Genomic DNA, 14,927 nt, shown 5'->3' with positions numbered 1-14,927 from the left:
GCAGTGGGCAGCAGCGGTGCCGCGCCCGGGAATCATTTTGGTGATATGATATGATGTGCATATATGTATATGTATATATATGTGCGTATATATATATATATGTGTGTGTGTGTATATATATATATATATATATATATATATATATATATATATATATATATATATATATACATACATACATATATACACCACCGGCCAAATTTTTTAACCCAATGCGGCCCCCGAGTCAAAAAGTTTGGGGACCCCTGACCTAAGCAGTACACTAAAAAAACTGTACAAGCAATTACAGTTGCAATTTGAAGATGTTAGATTAGGCAGTAGTGTAAAGACTACTACTACTACTACTACTACTACTACTACTACTACTACTACTACTACTACTACTACTACTACTACTACTGTTATTAAAGTAGCGGCTTATAGTCCGGAATGTAAAGTATACATGAAAAAAGGTTTTATGACGGTGACAGCTTGACCCCGGAACAGACTAATGAAATTCCCATTACTCCCTGTGGAGAACAAATGCTTGTAAATCCAAACAAATAGGAGACGTCCCCGCACCTTGGAACAGTGTTGGACTTCAGGGGTTCCACTGTATTTGTCATGTGACATTCCAGCCAGCTAGTAGCGATGTAATCAATGTACCTTGTTAACCCTCTTACACTCCACTTTGTACTCATTTTTAATGTGTAACAGAAGTCATAGGAAGGACACGATGTCACAATAAGGTGCTAATAAACTTGGGTCCTCACGTCTGTCATGTCCCCTTTGATGCTCACACCACTGCAGACTTGATGAACTGGAAAAAGAAAGACGTGTTAGAACATGATACCAACAGTTGAGCTTCGATATCAGCATTGGAAAATAAGTTGTGCCACACGCACTTCAAACATCTAACACTGGGGTGTCCAAAGGTTTTCTACCATACTGAGTGAAAAGGGAGGCCTTTCGTTAAAAAAAATTAATATATGCTAAAGAGAGATGTGTAAAGATAAAACTTTGTGCCAGCTTTGTGTTACAGGTGACTATATTATTCATATACGATGCCGGGACAATATCAGCACAGATTATACACACTTACTATTTTGTAGTGAGGAATGCAAGAAAAGGTTTGACCAAGTGAAATGAGTCGACCCGAGAACAATGGTAGGTATGAAAAACACTCACCTATTTGTTATTAAGTGTCTGGAATGTACTTATGCTGTCTTTATTTTTTAAGTGGAGTGGTAATTTTTTTTGGGCGACACCAAAAACCCACAATTAATTCATCAAGTTAAGCCAGGGGTCGGCAACCCAAAACATGGAAAGAGCCACATTGGACCAAAAATACAAAAAAACAATCTGCCTGGAGCCGCAAAAGATGAAAAGTCTTATATAAGTGTTATAATGAAGGCAACACATGATGTGTCTATATTAGCCTACTATCAAAATGACTTTAAAAGTCTTATATAAGTGTTATAACGAAGGCAACACATAATGTAAGTGTCTATATTAGCTATATTAGCCTACTATCAAAATGACTTTAGAAGTCTTATATACGTCTTATAATGAAGGCCACACATGATGTGTCTATATTAGTTATATTAGCCTACTATCAAAATGACTTTAAAAGTCTTATATAAGTGTTATAATGAAGGCAACACATGATGTAAGTGTCTATATTAACTTTATTAGCCTACTATCAAAATTACTTTGAAATTCTTATATTAGTGTTATAGAAGGCAACATATGATGTGTCTATATTAGCCTGCTATCAAAATGACTTTAAAAGTCTTATATAAGTGTTGTAATGAACACATGTTTAACTGTTTGAATATTGAGTCTGTGGGTTAAAGGTATGTGTTTACAGCAATATGTATTCATTTCACAATTCAACTGAATATTTCATTTTTTTTGCCATGATTTAATAATTTCCCCTATTCAAGTAATTATTTTTTTTAATGAACCTAATGTGACAGCACTGCATGAATGTATTTGATCCATCAAATCCGTCTGTTCCCTGTGAAAAACGCTTTATAAATAAAATATATTCACTTAAGTCAATCGTTAAATTATATAATTAATTATTTATTTAAAAATGTATAATCATTTCACAGTTTAAATTTTTGAATCATCAATTTTATAACTAAATATTAATTATTTTTTAAAAAATTAATTTCACAATTTAATTTAATATTGCATTTTTTTCGCCATGATTTAATAATTTCCCTATTTAATTAATTATTTTTTAAATGAACCTAATGTGGCAGCACTGCATGAATGTATTTGATCCATCAAATCCATCTGTTCCCTGTGAAAAACGCTTTATAAATAAAATATATTCACTTAAGTCAATCGTTAAATTATATAAGTAATTATTTATTTAAAAATATATAATCATTTCACAGTTTACATTTTTGAATCATCAATTTTATAACTAAATATTAAAAAAAAATTTTTTAATTAATTTTACAATTCAATTGAATATTGCATTTTTTTCCGCCATGATTTAATAGTTTCCCTATTTAATTATTTTTCAATGAACCTAATGTGGCAGCACTGCATGAATGTATTTGATCTGTCAAATTCATCCGTTATCTGAAAAATGCTTGATGTATAAAATGTACTTGAGTAAATCATTTAATTATATCATTATTTAACAAAAAATATATAATTATTTCACCGTTTAAATATTTGAATCACCAATTTTATTAAAAAAATATATAATTGAAAAAATATGTATTTATTTCACGATTTAATATAATTTTATTTTCAATTTTTCCCATGATTTAATAATTTCACTATTTAATTAATAACTTTTTAATGAACCTATTGTGGCAGCACTGCATGAATTCAGGACGCTCTTAAAATGTAAGCTTTTTCTCACGACATTAAGTCATTTTGCTTTTTTTCTTGCATTTTTACCTGTTTTGCTTCATTTTTTTTTCTTCCCAACAAAACTCGAGTTGCTGGCCGCAAATGGCCACCCGGGCTAACACTTTGGACACCACTGATCTAATTCAAGTGTTGCCGAATACAACACAACATAAACACCTCCAACTTTTATCTTTCATTATCAAGGGCTCAGGTGTTTCTAATGAAGTGGCACACCTGGGAGTGCAGGCACGCACCTGGTCGAAGGAGAAGCTGGCCACTTGGCAGTCACACGGCAAACTGACCAGGTGAGACCGGAAACGATCTGTTGGCAGGAAGGGTTTGAGGATGAGAAGCCGCGTCCAAGATTGGCGCGCACATTTGTAGTGATGGGCAAATGAAGCCTCAAGTGAGTGTGTGCCACACTCACTGGCTGTACTGACACTGCACTGATGCTGTGTTGCCTTGGCACCATCTGCTGGATTACTGCAGTCACTACATTTGAACCCTCACTACGCATTTGTGCATTCTCCGAATTGCAAACTGCAAAATGCATGCATGCTCTTTAATAAACAACTAATAACTTTAGAAATACAAATTCAAGTGTAATTTTGGAGGTGGGAGGAGCTTGATTAAGTACCTTACTAACTTTTCGAAAGCATGTTTAAAAAAAACATCACAATCAAAGTTTTAGACAGAAAACCTTACTGACTTTTTGATGGTTATATCTTTAGTAAGTATTGTTATTACTGTATTTTCCGGACTATAAGGCGCACTTAAAATCCTTTGTTTTCCCTCAAAACTCGACAGTGCACCTTATAACCCGGTGCGCCTAATGTACGGAATAATTCTGGTTTTGCTTACCGACCTCGAAGCAATGTTATTTGGTACATGATGTAATGATAAGTGTGACCAGTAGATGGCAGTCAAACATAAGAGATACGTGGAGACTGCAATATGATGGCAATATGACTCAAGTAAACAACACCCAACATTTTATATGTTCCATTGAAAGTATAGAACATTACACACGGCGCTCAAAAATATATTAAAATGTTTTAGTACGACTTTGGTAAGCTATGAAGCCACACCTCTTGATGGATTGTCGGCGCTTTTGAGGTAACTATGAACAAACTGTTGCGATGAGGTGGCGACTTGTCCAGGGTGTACCCCGCGTTCCGCCCGATTGTAGCTGAGAAACTGCGATTAATCGTGATGAAATATTTTCATGTTTGACAGCCCAGTTACGGTAATATAAACTTAAATGATCTAAAAGGTCCACTTATTAATGATGAAAAATTATATCTATCTGCGATTAATTTTGAATTAACTATGAACAAATTGCGATTAATCGTGATTATATATTTTAATCGTTTGACAGCCCAGTTACGGTAATAAAAACTTGAAAATTATCAATAGGGTACACTTATTAATGATGAAAATTATATTTATCTGCGATTAATTTTTAGTTAACTATGAACAAATTGCGATTAATCGTGATTAAATTTTTTAATCGTTTGACAGCTCAGTTACGGTAATATAAACTTAAATGATCTTTAAGGTCTACTTAATAATGATGACAAATTATATCTATCTGCGATTAATTTTGAGTTAACTATGAACAAATTGCGATTAATCATGATTAAATATTTGAATCGTTTGACAGCCCAGTTACGGTAATATAAAATTAAATTATCTATAAGGTCCACTTATTAATGATGAAAAATTACATCTATCTGCCATTACTTTTGAATTGACTATGAACAAATTGCGATGAATCGTGATTAAATGTTTTAATAGTTTGACAGCCCAGTTACGGTAATAAAAACTTGAAGATGATCTGTAGAGTACACTTTTTAATGATGAAAATTATATCTATCTGCAAGTAATCACAATTAATTTTGAGTTAACTATGAACAAATTGCGATTAATCGTGATTAAATATTTTAATCGTTTGACAGCCCAGTTACGGTAATACAAACTTGAAAATTATCTATAGGGTACACTTATTAATGATGAAAATTATATCGATCTGCAAGTAATCACAATTAATTTTGAGTTAAAAATGAACACTGCGATTAATCGTGATTAAATATTTTAATCGTTTGACAGCCCAGTTATGGTAATAAAAATTTGAAAATGATTAATAGGGTACACTTATTGATGATGGAAATTATTTCTATCTGCGATTAATTTTGAGTTAACTATTAACAAATTGCGATTAATCGCAATTAAAAAATTTAATCGTTTGACAGCCCAGTTACGGTAATATAAACTTAAATTATCTATAAGGTCCACTTATTAATGATGAAAAAGTATATATTTCTGCCATTACTTTTGAGTTAACTATGAACAAATTGAGATTAATCGTGATTAAATATTTTAATAGTTTAACAGTCCAGTTACGGTAATAAAAACTTGAAGATGATCTATAGGGTACACTTATTAATGATGAAAATTATATCCATCTGCAAATAATCACAATTAATTTGTAGTTAAAAATGAACCCCTACGATTAATCGCAATTAAATATTTTAATCGTTTGGCAGCCCAGTTACGGTAGTAAACATTTGAAAATGATCTATAGGTTACACTTATTAATGATAAATTATATCGATCTGCAAATAATCACAATTCATTTTGAGTTAAAAATGAACACTGCGATTAATTGTGATTAAATATTTTAATCGTTTGACAGCCCAGTTACGGTAATATAAACTTAAATCATCTATAAGGTCCACTTATTAATGATGAAAAGGTATATCTTTCTGCCATTACTTTTGAGTTAACTATGAACAAATTGCGATTAATCGTGATTAAATATTTTAATAGTTTAACAGCCCAGTTACGGTAATAAAAACTTGAAGATGATCTATAGGGTACACTTATTAATGATGAAAATTATATCCATCTGCAAATAATCACAATTAATTTGTAGTTAAAAATGAACACTACGATTAATCACGATTAAATATTTTAATCGTTTGGCAGCATAGTTACGGTAGTAAACATTTGAAAATGATCTATAGGTTACACTTATTAATGATAAATTATATCGATCTGCAAATAATCACAATTCATTTTGAGTTAAAAATGAACACTGCGATTAATTGTGATTAAATATTTTAATCGTTTGACAGCCCAGTTACGGTAATATAAACTTAAATTATCTATAAGGTCCACTTATTAATGATGAAAAAGTATATCTTTCTGCCATTACTTTTGAGTTAACTATGAACAAATTGCGATTAATCGTGATTAAATATTTTAATAGTTTAACAACCCAGTTACGGTAATAAAAACTTGAAGATGATCTATAGGGTGCACTTATTAATGATGAAAATTATATCCATCTGCAAATAATCACAATTAATTTGTAGTTAAAAATGAACACTACGATTAATCGCGGTTAAATATTTTAATCGTTTGGCAGCCCAGTTACAGTAGTAAACATTTGAAAATGATCTATAGGTTACACTTATTAATGATAAATTATATCGATCTGCAAATAATCACAATTCATTTTGACTTAAAAATGAACACTGCGATTAATTGTGATTAAATATTTTAATCGTTTGACAGCCCAGTTACGATAATAAAAATTTGAAAATCATTAATAGGGTACACTTATTAATGATGGAAATTATGAGTTAACTATTAACAAATTGCGATTAAATATTTTAATCTTTTCGACAGCCCAGTTACGGTAATAATAACTTGAAAATTATCTATAGGGTACACTTATTAATGATGAAAATGATATCCATCTGCAAGTAATCACAATTAATTTTGAGTTAAAAGTTAACACTGCGATTAATCGCGATTAAATATTTTAACCGTGTGACAGCCCTGATTTCTAGTAATGCTGGTTACTGCAATGATGTACACAACATTTTTAAATTGAGATGAACGTTTACATTGAACTGACTTTGCAAGTGGTAATCAAGAGTTGGCACAGGCGGAGAGTCGCGTGGTACCTTTAAGGATCTGGAGCCTCGTCAGCACAGTCACAAACTCGTCGTACTCGATCTTTCCCCGGCTGCTGTATTCCAGCCACAGCGTCTGGAAGGTGTCCTCATCCAAGAAAAATTCTGTGAGAGGGACGCCGCAGAAGGTCGACAACATCACATGACTTGCACGCGTCAGAGAAGACGGCGTTCCACAAGGGTCACTACCTGAGCCCCACGAGCAAATCACAACGTAATTAAAAAAAAAAAACAGCAAAAATAACTTGCCTCGCGCAGCCACAGCCTTCATCATTTGAGCGCGCTTGACAGAAGGTGGCGTCTCCCTCTCGTAGCTCTCCACATATTCCCTCCTGGTGACGGCCACGTAGTGCTCCAGTTTGAAGAACTCCACCACGTCCAGGTCTCCCGACTTGTCTGCCTGAGCGTCTCGGTTTAGGAAAGTCAACACACGTCCGTGCCTCGAAATGATGACGAAACATAAATAACGGTCCCGTGCTTGAGCGCTGGTGTCAAACTCAAGGCCCAGGGGCCCGATCTGGCCCTCCTCATCATTTTATATGGCAGTGGTGTCAAAGTCAAGGATGAATGATCTATATTTAATCAGTATTAGAGGCCACAACCGCCTGCTGCTGTTTAGCACGCAACAATACTCCATCAGTGTTGGCGCTAAGAATTTTCAAAATGAGGTCCCAGGGACCCCATCGAGTCATAAAAATGGGGTCCCACAGTACATTTTTGGGGTCCCACTTTTTTGTAATGGTTTCGAAAACAAATGATAAATGTATGCATTATCCTTTTATATCTCACTTTCTATATTGTGTTATGGGAAAAGGTTGTCCGAAACATTACTTAATTAAAAAAAAAACAAAATAGTTTCCGGATGAGGAGATGCTGCTTTGTTATTGATCTAAGTAAAGTCTGAATGTCATTAAAACAGTTAGCGCCATCTTTTGACACTTCTTCAACTCCCGTCCTTGCACGCTACACCGCTACAACAAAGATGACGGGGAGAAGACGCTGCCAAAGGTGAGCCACGTAAATAAGAGCGCCCACAAAACGGCGCATCCGGAAGCGACTGTCAGAAAGCGGCTTGGAGATGATCTGTAAAACATCATCTATGCAACATTTTGACCAAAGAACCACCATTACATGTTATGTAGACCACAAGGAAGTATTTTACATTTAGAAAAAAATAAAAATATGACTCCTTTAATGCGCCCTATAATCCGGTGCGCCTTATGTCAGAAAAATTGTATGTAAATTATCAAAAAACTTTCCGTTGTCTGAGTTCCCAGTGAACGGATGAAAGCTGTCTTTGTTGCACCAAGCCAAAGGCTTGGAAAATTCCATTGTGTACGATGGAAGGAGATGGGAGGGGGGTTATCTATTGTGATCCAAGACTTGCCCAAGCTCGATCCAGGACCAGCCCAAGCCTGAGGCATCTTTTTCTTTTGTGTTAATGTGACCGAAAACAATGGCTGTTTACATACCCCCTATTCCTTTAGAAACAGCTGTTGTTGTGTAAACAGGGAATATCCAAATAAAAGAGAAGACGTAAACCTTTTTTCGTCAGAGTGTGCAGGAAACTGTGCAAGATTACAGCCCGGACGTTTCTCCTCAAATTATTATTATTATTAGCCTTTATTTAACCAGGTAAAATCCCATTGAGATCAAAGATCTCTTTTCCAAGGGAGACCTGGCCAAGAGGGCAGCAGCAAGGTTACATTAAAAACAGTAAACAAATACATAAAACATCACATTTACGACATTAAAACTTGCTCACATAACACATGTGCATACAGACAAGGTAGACTGCAGTCCTTTCACGGAAGCTTTAAACTCATTCAACGTAACAAGGGTTTGAAGTTTAATATTCGATTGTAGGTTATTCCAAGCCTTCGCTGCTGAAAACCTAAATGCTTTCTTGCCCAGTTCAGTTCTTAAAAAGATAAAAAAATAGACCATTCATCGACAGTGCGCCTTATAATCCGGTAACTAAAATACGGTAAGTCATAAACTGGCGAGTATAGGACACAGTAAAGGATACATCAGCAAGTTTCACCAGCATGCGGGCCGTCCTGAGACTCAGCACTGCGTTTGGGAGGATAAACAAGAGGGAGAGTGTTAGAAAAAAAAAAGAAAAAAGGGTGCGCTTGTCTGCGAGTGGTGGTGTCCCCAAGTTGTAACCGACGTTTGCCACGAACAGAGAAGCCTCCGGCCTGCAGCTTGGCCAGAAGTTGGTCAGCGTTCAGCATCTGGTGGCAGCAAGAACACACAAGACTCGTGAGGGAACTCAAACCTCCATCCTGGGAGCAAAACAATTCATGTGACATTGTGCTCATGTCTATTATTATTATTGACGCGCTACATTAGGGGCACTAGTCTGAAGAGGAGTAGGCAGAAGCAGAGTTTATTCAATCCTACCCTTTCTCCACCTATGGTACCGATCATTCATTCACACCATGTCTTCAGCTTGTTTTCCAATAAGTAAAGAAATATTTAAATAATGACTTAAATGTGTCATTAATAAATACAAAAATTGAATTGAATACACACACAGGTGTTAATAAATGTGAAGTGAATTATATTTATATAGCGCTTTACATAGTGAAAGCCAATATCTAAGTTACATTTAAAGCAGTGTGGGTGGCACTGGGAGCAGGTGGGTAAAGTGTCTTGCCCAAGGACACAACGGCAGTGACGAGGATGGCAGAAGCGGGGTTCGAACCTGGAACCCCTCAAGTTGCTGGCACGGCCACTCTACCAACCGAGCGATACCGCTATATGACAGTTTAATACAAAAGGATATATTACCAACAAGTTCATTATTTTATTTATTTATTATATAAGTACATATTGAAATAAAAATAGGTAACTATTTCACAATTTAGTTATATAATTAAAAATATGTATTTATTTCACATTTGAGCTTTCTATGATGTTGCCCCTGTTGTTTTGCTTTAATTGATTTAATTCGCCTGTGTTTCTTACAGCACTTTAAAAATAAAATGTATTTACTTACTTACAATTTACTTAAGTTCATCATTTAATTACATAATTATTTTATTAAAAATATGTAATTATTTCCCAGTTGACATGTTATATAATTGATCATTTATATTAATCATATGTAATTATTTCACAATCTAAATATTTGAATAATCAAATATATAATTCAATATGAAAAAGAAATACGTTTTTTTTATTTATTATTATTTCATAATTTAATAATTTCACACCTTTTTTTTTCCATGAACACATGTGGAAGCATTTCATGAATTAATTTGATCCGTCGAACTCATTCATTATCTTTGAAAAACACTAAATTATTTTACATTTTGGGTCCATCGTTTAATTATATAATTACATATTTAATTAAAATATGTAATTATTTCACAATATAATTATCTGAATCATTAACTATATATATATACATAATAAATTAAAAATATAACTTTGATATTTATTGAATATTTAATCTTTAAAAATTATCTCATGATTTAATAATTGTACTATTATTTTTTGTCATGAACCTACGTGGTAGTGCTTCATGAATTCATTTGATCTTTCAAATTCATCCGTTATCTGTGAAAAGCGCTTCATAAATAAAACGTATTTACTTACAATTTACTAAAGTTAATCATTTAATTATATAAATAATTTAAAGAAAAATAAATGTAATTATTTCACAATTTAATAATAAATAATTGAATTACTGCATATAATATATATTTGAATAATCGATTATATAACAAAATATTTAAATTAAAAATATGTATTTATATCACAATTCAATAATGTTTTTCATGAACCCATGTGGTAGAACTTGATCAATGTATTTGATCTGTTGAATTCATCCGTTATCTGTGAAAAGCGCTTTATAAATAAATGTTATTTGCATACTTAAAATTACTTATGTTTATAATTTAATTATATAAATAATTATCTAATAAAAAATGACTTACTATTGCACAATTTACTTATTAGGTTCATAATTTAAATATATAATTAATCAATTCAAAATATGTAATTACTTCACAATGTAATTATTAATGTATTTATTTCACGATTTAATTGAATATTTATTTTTTATTATTTCATTATTTAATCACTTCACAAATTATTTTTTGTCATGAACCTATGTGGCAGCTCTTCATGAATTCATTTGATCAGTCAAATTCATCCGTTATCTGTGAAAAGCACTTAATAAATACTTTTTAAAAAATTTAAACTTACTTACAATTTACTTAATTTCATCATTCAATTATATTAACAAATATTTAATTAAAATTTGTTTATTATTTCATGTTGTACTTATTAATTAATCATATAATTCATTATTTAAAAATATTGAGTCATTCCACTAGATAATAAATTCAAAATATGTATTTATTTCACGATTTAATTGAATGTTGAATTTTTTAAAAAATGTTTTCATGATTTAATAATTTGACTATTTATTTGTATTATGAACATATGTGGCAGAACTTCACGAATTAATTTGCTCCGTCAAATTAATCCGGTATATGTAAAAAACGCTTTATAAATAAAATGTATGCACTTAAGACAATCATTAAATTATATAATTAATTTTTTAATTGAAAATATATAATTATTTCACAGTTTAAATATTTGAATCATCAATTTTATAACTAAATATTAAACTAAAAATATGCATTTATTTCACGATTCAATCGAATATTTCTTTTTTTTTGCCATGATTTAATAATTTCCCTATTTAATTAATAATTTTTTATGAACACATGTGGCAGCACTGCATGAATTTATTTGATCCGTCAAATTAATCCGTTATCTGTGAAAAATGCTTTATAAATCAAATGTATTTACTTAAGTCAATCATTTAATTACATAATTGTTTTAATCAAAAATAATTATTTCACTGTTTAAATATTTGAATCACCAATTTTATAACTAAATATTAAATGAAAAAATATGTATTTACTTCACGATTTAATATCATTTTTCCTTTTTTTTTTGCCATGATTTAATAATTTCCCTATTTAATTAATAATTTTTTATGAACCTAATGTGGCAGGACTTCATGAATTCATTTGATCCGCCAAATTCGTCCGTTATCTGTGAAAAACACTTTATGAATAAAATGTATTTACTTAAAATTTACATAGGTCAATCATTTAATAATATAAATATTTAATTAAAAATATATAATTATTTCACCGTTTAAATATTTGAATCACCAATTTTATAACTAAATATTATATGAAAAAATATGTATTTACTTCACGATTTAATACAATTTTCCCTTTTTTTTCGCCATGATATAATAATAATGTCCCTATTTAATTAATAATTTTTAATGAACCTAATGTGGCAGGACTTCATGAATTAATTTGATCCGCCAAATTCATCCGTTATCTGTGAAAAACGCTTTATAAATAAAATGTACATAAGTCAATCATTTAATTATATAAATATTTAATGAAAAATATATAATTATTTCACCGTTTAAATATTTGAATCACCAATTTTATAACTAAATACTAAATGAAAAAATATGCATTTATTTCACGATTCAATCGAATATTTCTTTTTTTTTGCCATGATTTAATAATTTCCCTATTTAATTAATAATTTTTTATGAACACATGTGGCAGCACTGCATGAATTTATTTGATCCGTCAAATTAATTCGTTATCTGTGAAAAATGCTTTATAAATAAAATGTATTTACTTAAGTCAATCATTTAATTACATAATTGTTTTAATCAAAAATAATTATTTCACTGTTTAAATATTTGAATCACCAATTTTATAACTAAATATTAAATGAAAAAATATGTATTTACTTCACGATTTAATATCATTTTTCCTTTTTTTTTTGCCATGATTTAATAATTTCCCTATTTAATGTATTTACTTAAGTCAATCATTTAATTACATAATTGTTTTAATCAAAAATAATTATTTCACTGTTTAAATATTTGAATCACCAATTTTATAACTAAATATTAAATGAAAAAATATGTATTTACTTCACGATTTAATATCATTTTTCCTTTTTTTTTTTGCCATGATTTAATAATTTCCCTATTTAATTAATAATTTTTTATGAACCTAATGTGGCAGGACTTCATGAATTCATTTGATCCGCCAAATTCATCCGTTATCTGTGAAAAACACTTTATAAATAAAACGTATTTACTTAAAATTTACATAAGTCAATCATTTAATAATATAAATATTTAATTAAAAACATATAATTATTTCACCGTTTAAATATTTGAATCACCAATTTTATAACTAAATATTATATGAAAAAATATGTATTTACTTCACGATTTAATACAATTTTCCCTTTTTTTTCGCCATGATATGATAATAATGTCCCTATTTAATTAATAATTTTTAATGAACCTAAAGTGGCAGGACTTCATGAATTAATTTGATCCGCCAAATTCATCCGTTATCTGTGAAAAACGCTTTATAAATAAAATGTACATAAGTCAATCATTTAATTATATAAATATTTAATGAAAAATATAAAATTATTTCACCGTTTAAATATTTGAATCACCAATTTTATAACTAAATACTAAATGAAAAAATATGTATTTATTTCACGGTTTAATGGAATTTTTTATTTTTTATTCTTTCCATGATTTAATAATTTAACTATTCAATTATTTACTTTTTAATGAATTGAATGTGGCAGCACTGCATGAATTCATGCAGACCCGAAAACCTGATTGGTTACCCGGCACTTCCGCTTCTACCATAGAGGGGGGCGTGGCCTGTGAGTGTGTTGTTTGCATTCACCTCCGGCCTGAGGTCGTCCTGCGGAAGAAGAAAAAGATGAAGCAGGAAGTTGAAAGCAGGAAGCAGACACGACAGCGGCGTTGGACCTACAGTGACGCACATGTCCCGCGGGAAGGCGTCGCAGTTCAGCTCGGCCGGCCACGAGATGCCGAAACGGCTCATGGCGCCCTCGCAGTCCCTGTGGGCCTTGTGGCAGAAGGACTTGCAGGGCCGCCACATCCGGCCCGCCACGCACTGGGGGGCGTAGGCCGTGCACAGGAAGCGGCGGATGTTGGCCGAGCAAGCAGTTTGTACCATCAGGTTGAAGAAGGACATCCTGAGGGCGGCTTCTCGCTGGCTGGCGTGGCCCAGCTGGTTGGGCATGATGGTCTGGTTGTAGGACAGACCCTGGCACATTTGGATGGTAAGGGGCTCGCAGGTGCCGCCAGTGGCCACGGCGTGCTGCGGTTACACACAACAACACGTCTGATTCGCGATTCACACAAACAGATTCTGTCTACAACGCCTGACGTATCATAAGTGATACATAGGTTTTAGAGCGCTGTACGTCTTCAGTGTCATTTGCTTTTTTCCTAAAAAGCCTGCTGTATCAGATCAGACGCATGCACGCAGTATATATATATATATATATATAAACATATATATATATAAATATATGTATATATATATATAAGCATATATATATATAAATATATGTATATATATATATATATATACGTATATATGTACATATACACACATATATATACATACAAATATATATACACACATATACATATATATCCATCCATCCATATATATATACATATATATATATACACATATATATATATATACACATATACATATATAAAAATACATACATACACATATATATATATATACACATATATATATATATCCATCCATATATATATATATACATACATACACATTCATATACATACATACACACGGCAGTGTGTATATATATGTATATATATAAATATATGTATATATATATATATACGTATATATGTACATATACACACATATATATACATACAAATATATATACACACATATACATATATATCCATCCATCCATATATATATACATATACATATATATATATATATATATACACATATATATATATACACATATACATATATAAAAATACATACATACACATATATATATATACACATATATATATATATCCATCCATATATATATATATACATACATACACATTCATATACATACATACACACGGCAGTGTGTATATATATGTATATATATATATATACTGTATATATATATATA

General features: G+C 31.3%; 1 protein-coding gene across 1 annotated transcript in view; it reads right to left on the bottom strand.

Moving 5' to 3' along the window:
• Nucleotides 1–664: 664 nt before the first annotated feature.
• Nucleotides 665–14,927, bottom strand: part of LOC133659838 (atrial natriuretic peptide-converting enzyme-like) — a 27,218-nt gene continuing 12,955 nt past the window's right edge. Inside the window, exons 4-11 of the mRNA XM_062062625.1 lie at nucleotides 13,709–14,059; nucleotides 13,619–13,636; nucleotides 9,013–9,076; nucleotides 8,869–8,912; nucleotides 7,089–7,239; nucleotides 6,831–6,944; nucleotides 3,111–3,178; nucleotides 665–799 (exon numbers count right to left, since the gene is read on the bottom strand). Of these exons, the coding sequence (XP_061918609.1) occupies nucleotides 776–799; nucleotides 3,111–3,178; nucleotides 6,831–6,944; nucleotides 7,089–7,239; nucleotides 8,869–8,912; nucleotides 9,013–9,076; nucleotides 13,619–13,636; nucleotides 13,709–14,059 (834 nt within the window). The 3' untranslated portion in view covers nucleotides 665–775. The remainder of the gene's footprint in view (nucleotides 800–3,110; nucleotides 3,179–6,830; nucleotides 6,945–7,088; nucleotides 7,240–8,868; nucleotides 8,913–9,012; nucleotides 9,077–13,618; nucleotides 13,637–13,708; nucleotides 14,060–14,927) is intronic.

The sequence above is a fragment of the Entelurus aequoreus genome, linkage group LG11 (assembly GCF_033978785.1).
Source record: "Entelurus aequoreus isolate RoL-2023_Sb linkage group LG11, RoL_Eaeq_v1.1, whole genome shotgun sequence".
NCBI classification, from domain to species: Eukaryota; Metazoa; Chordata; class Actinopteri; order Syngnathiformes; family Syngnathidae; genus Entelurus; species Entelurus aequoreus.
Note: the sequence above shows the minus strand (reverse complement) of the source record. Positions and strands in the feature narration are given on the sequence as shown.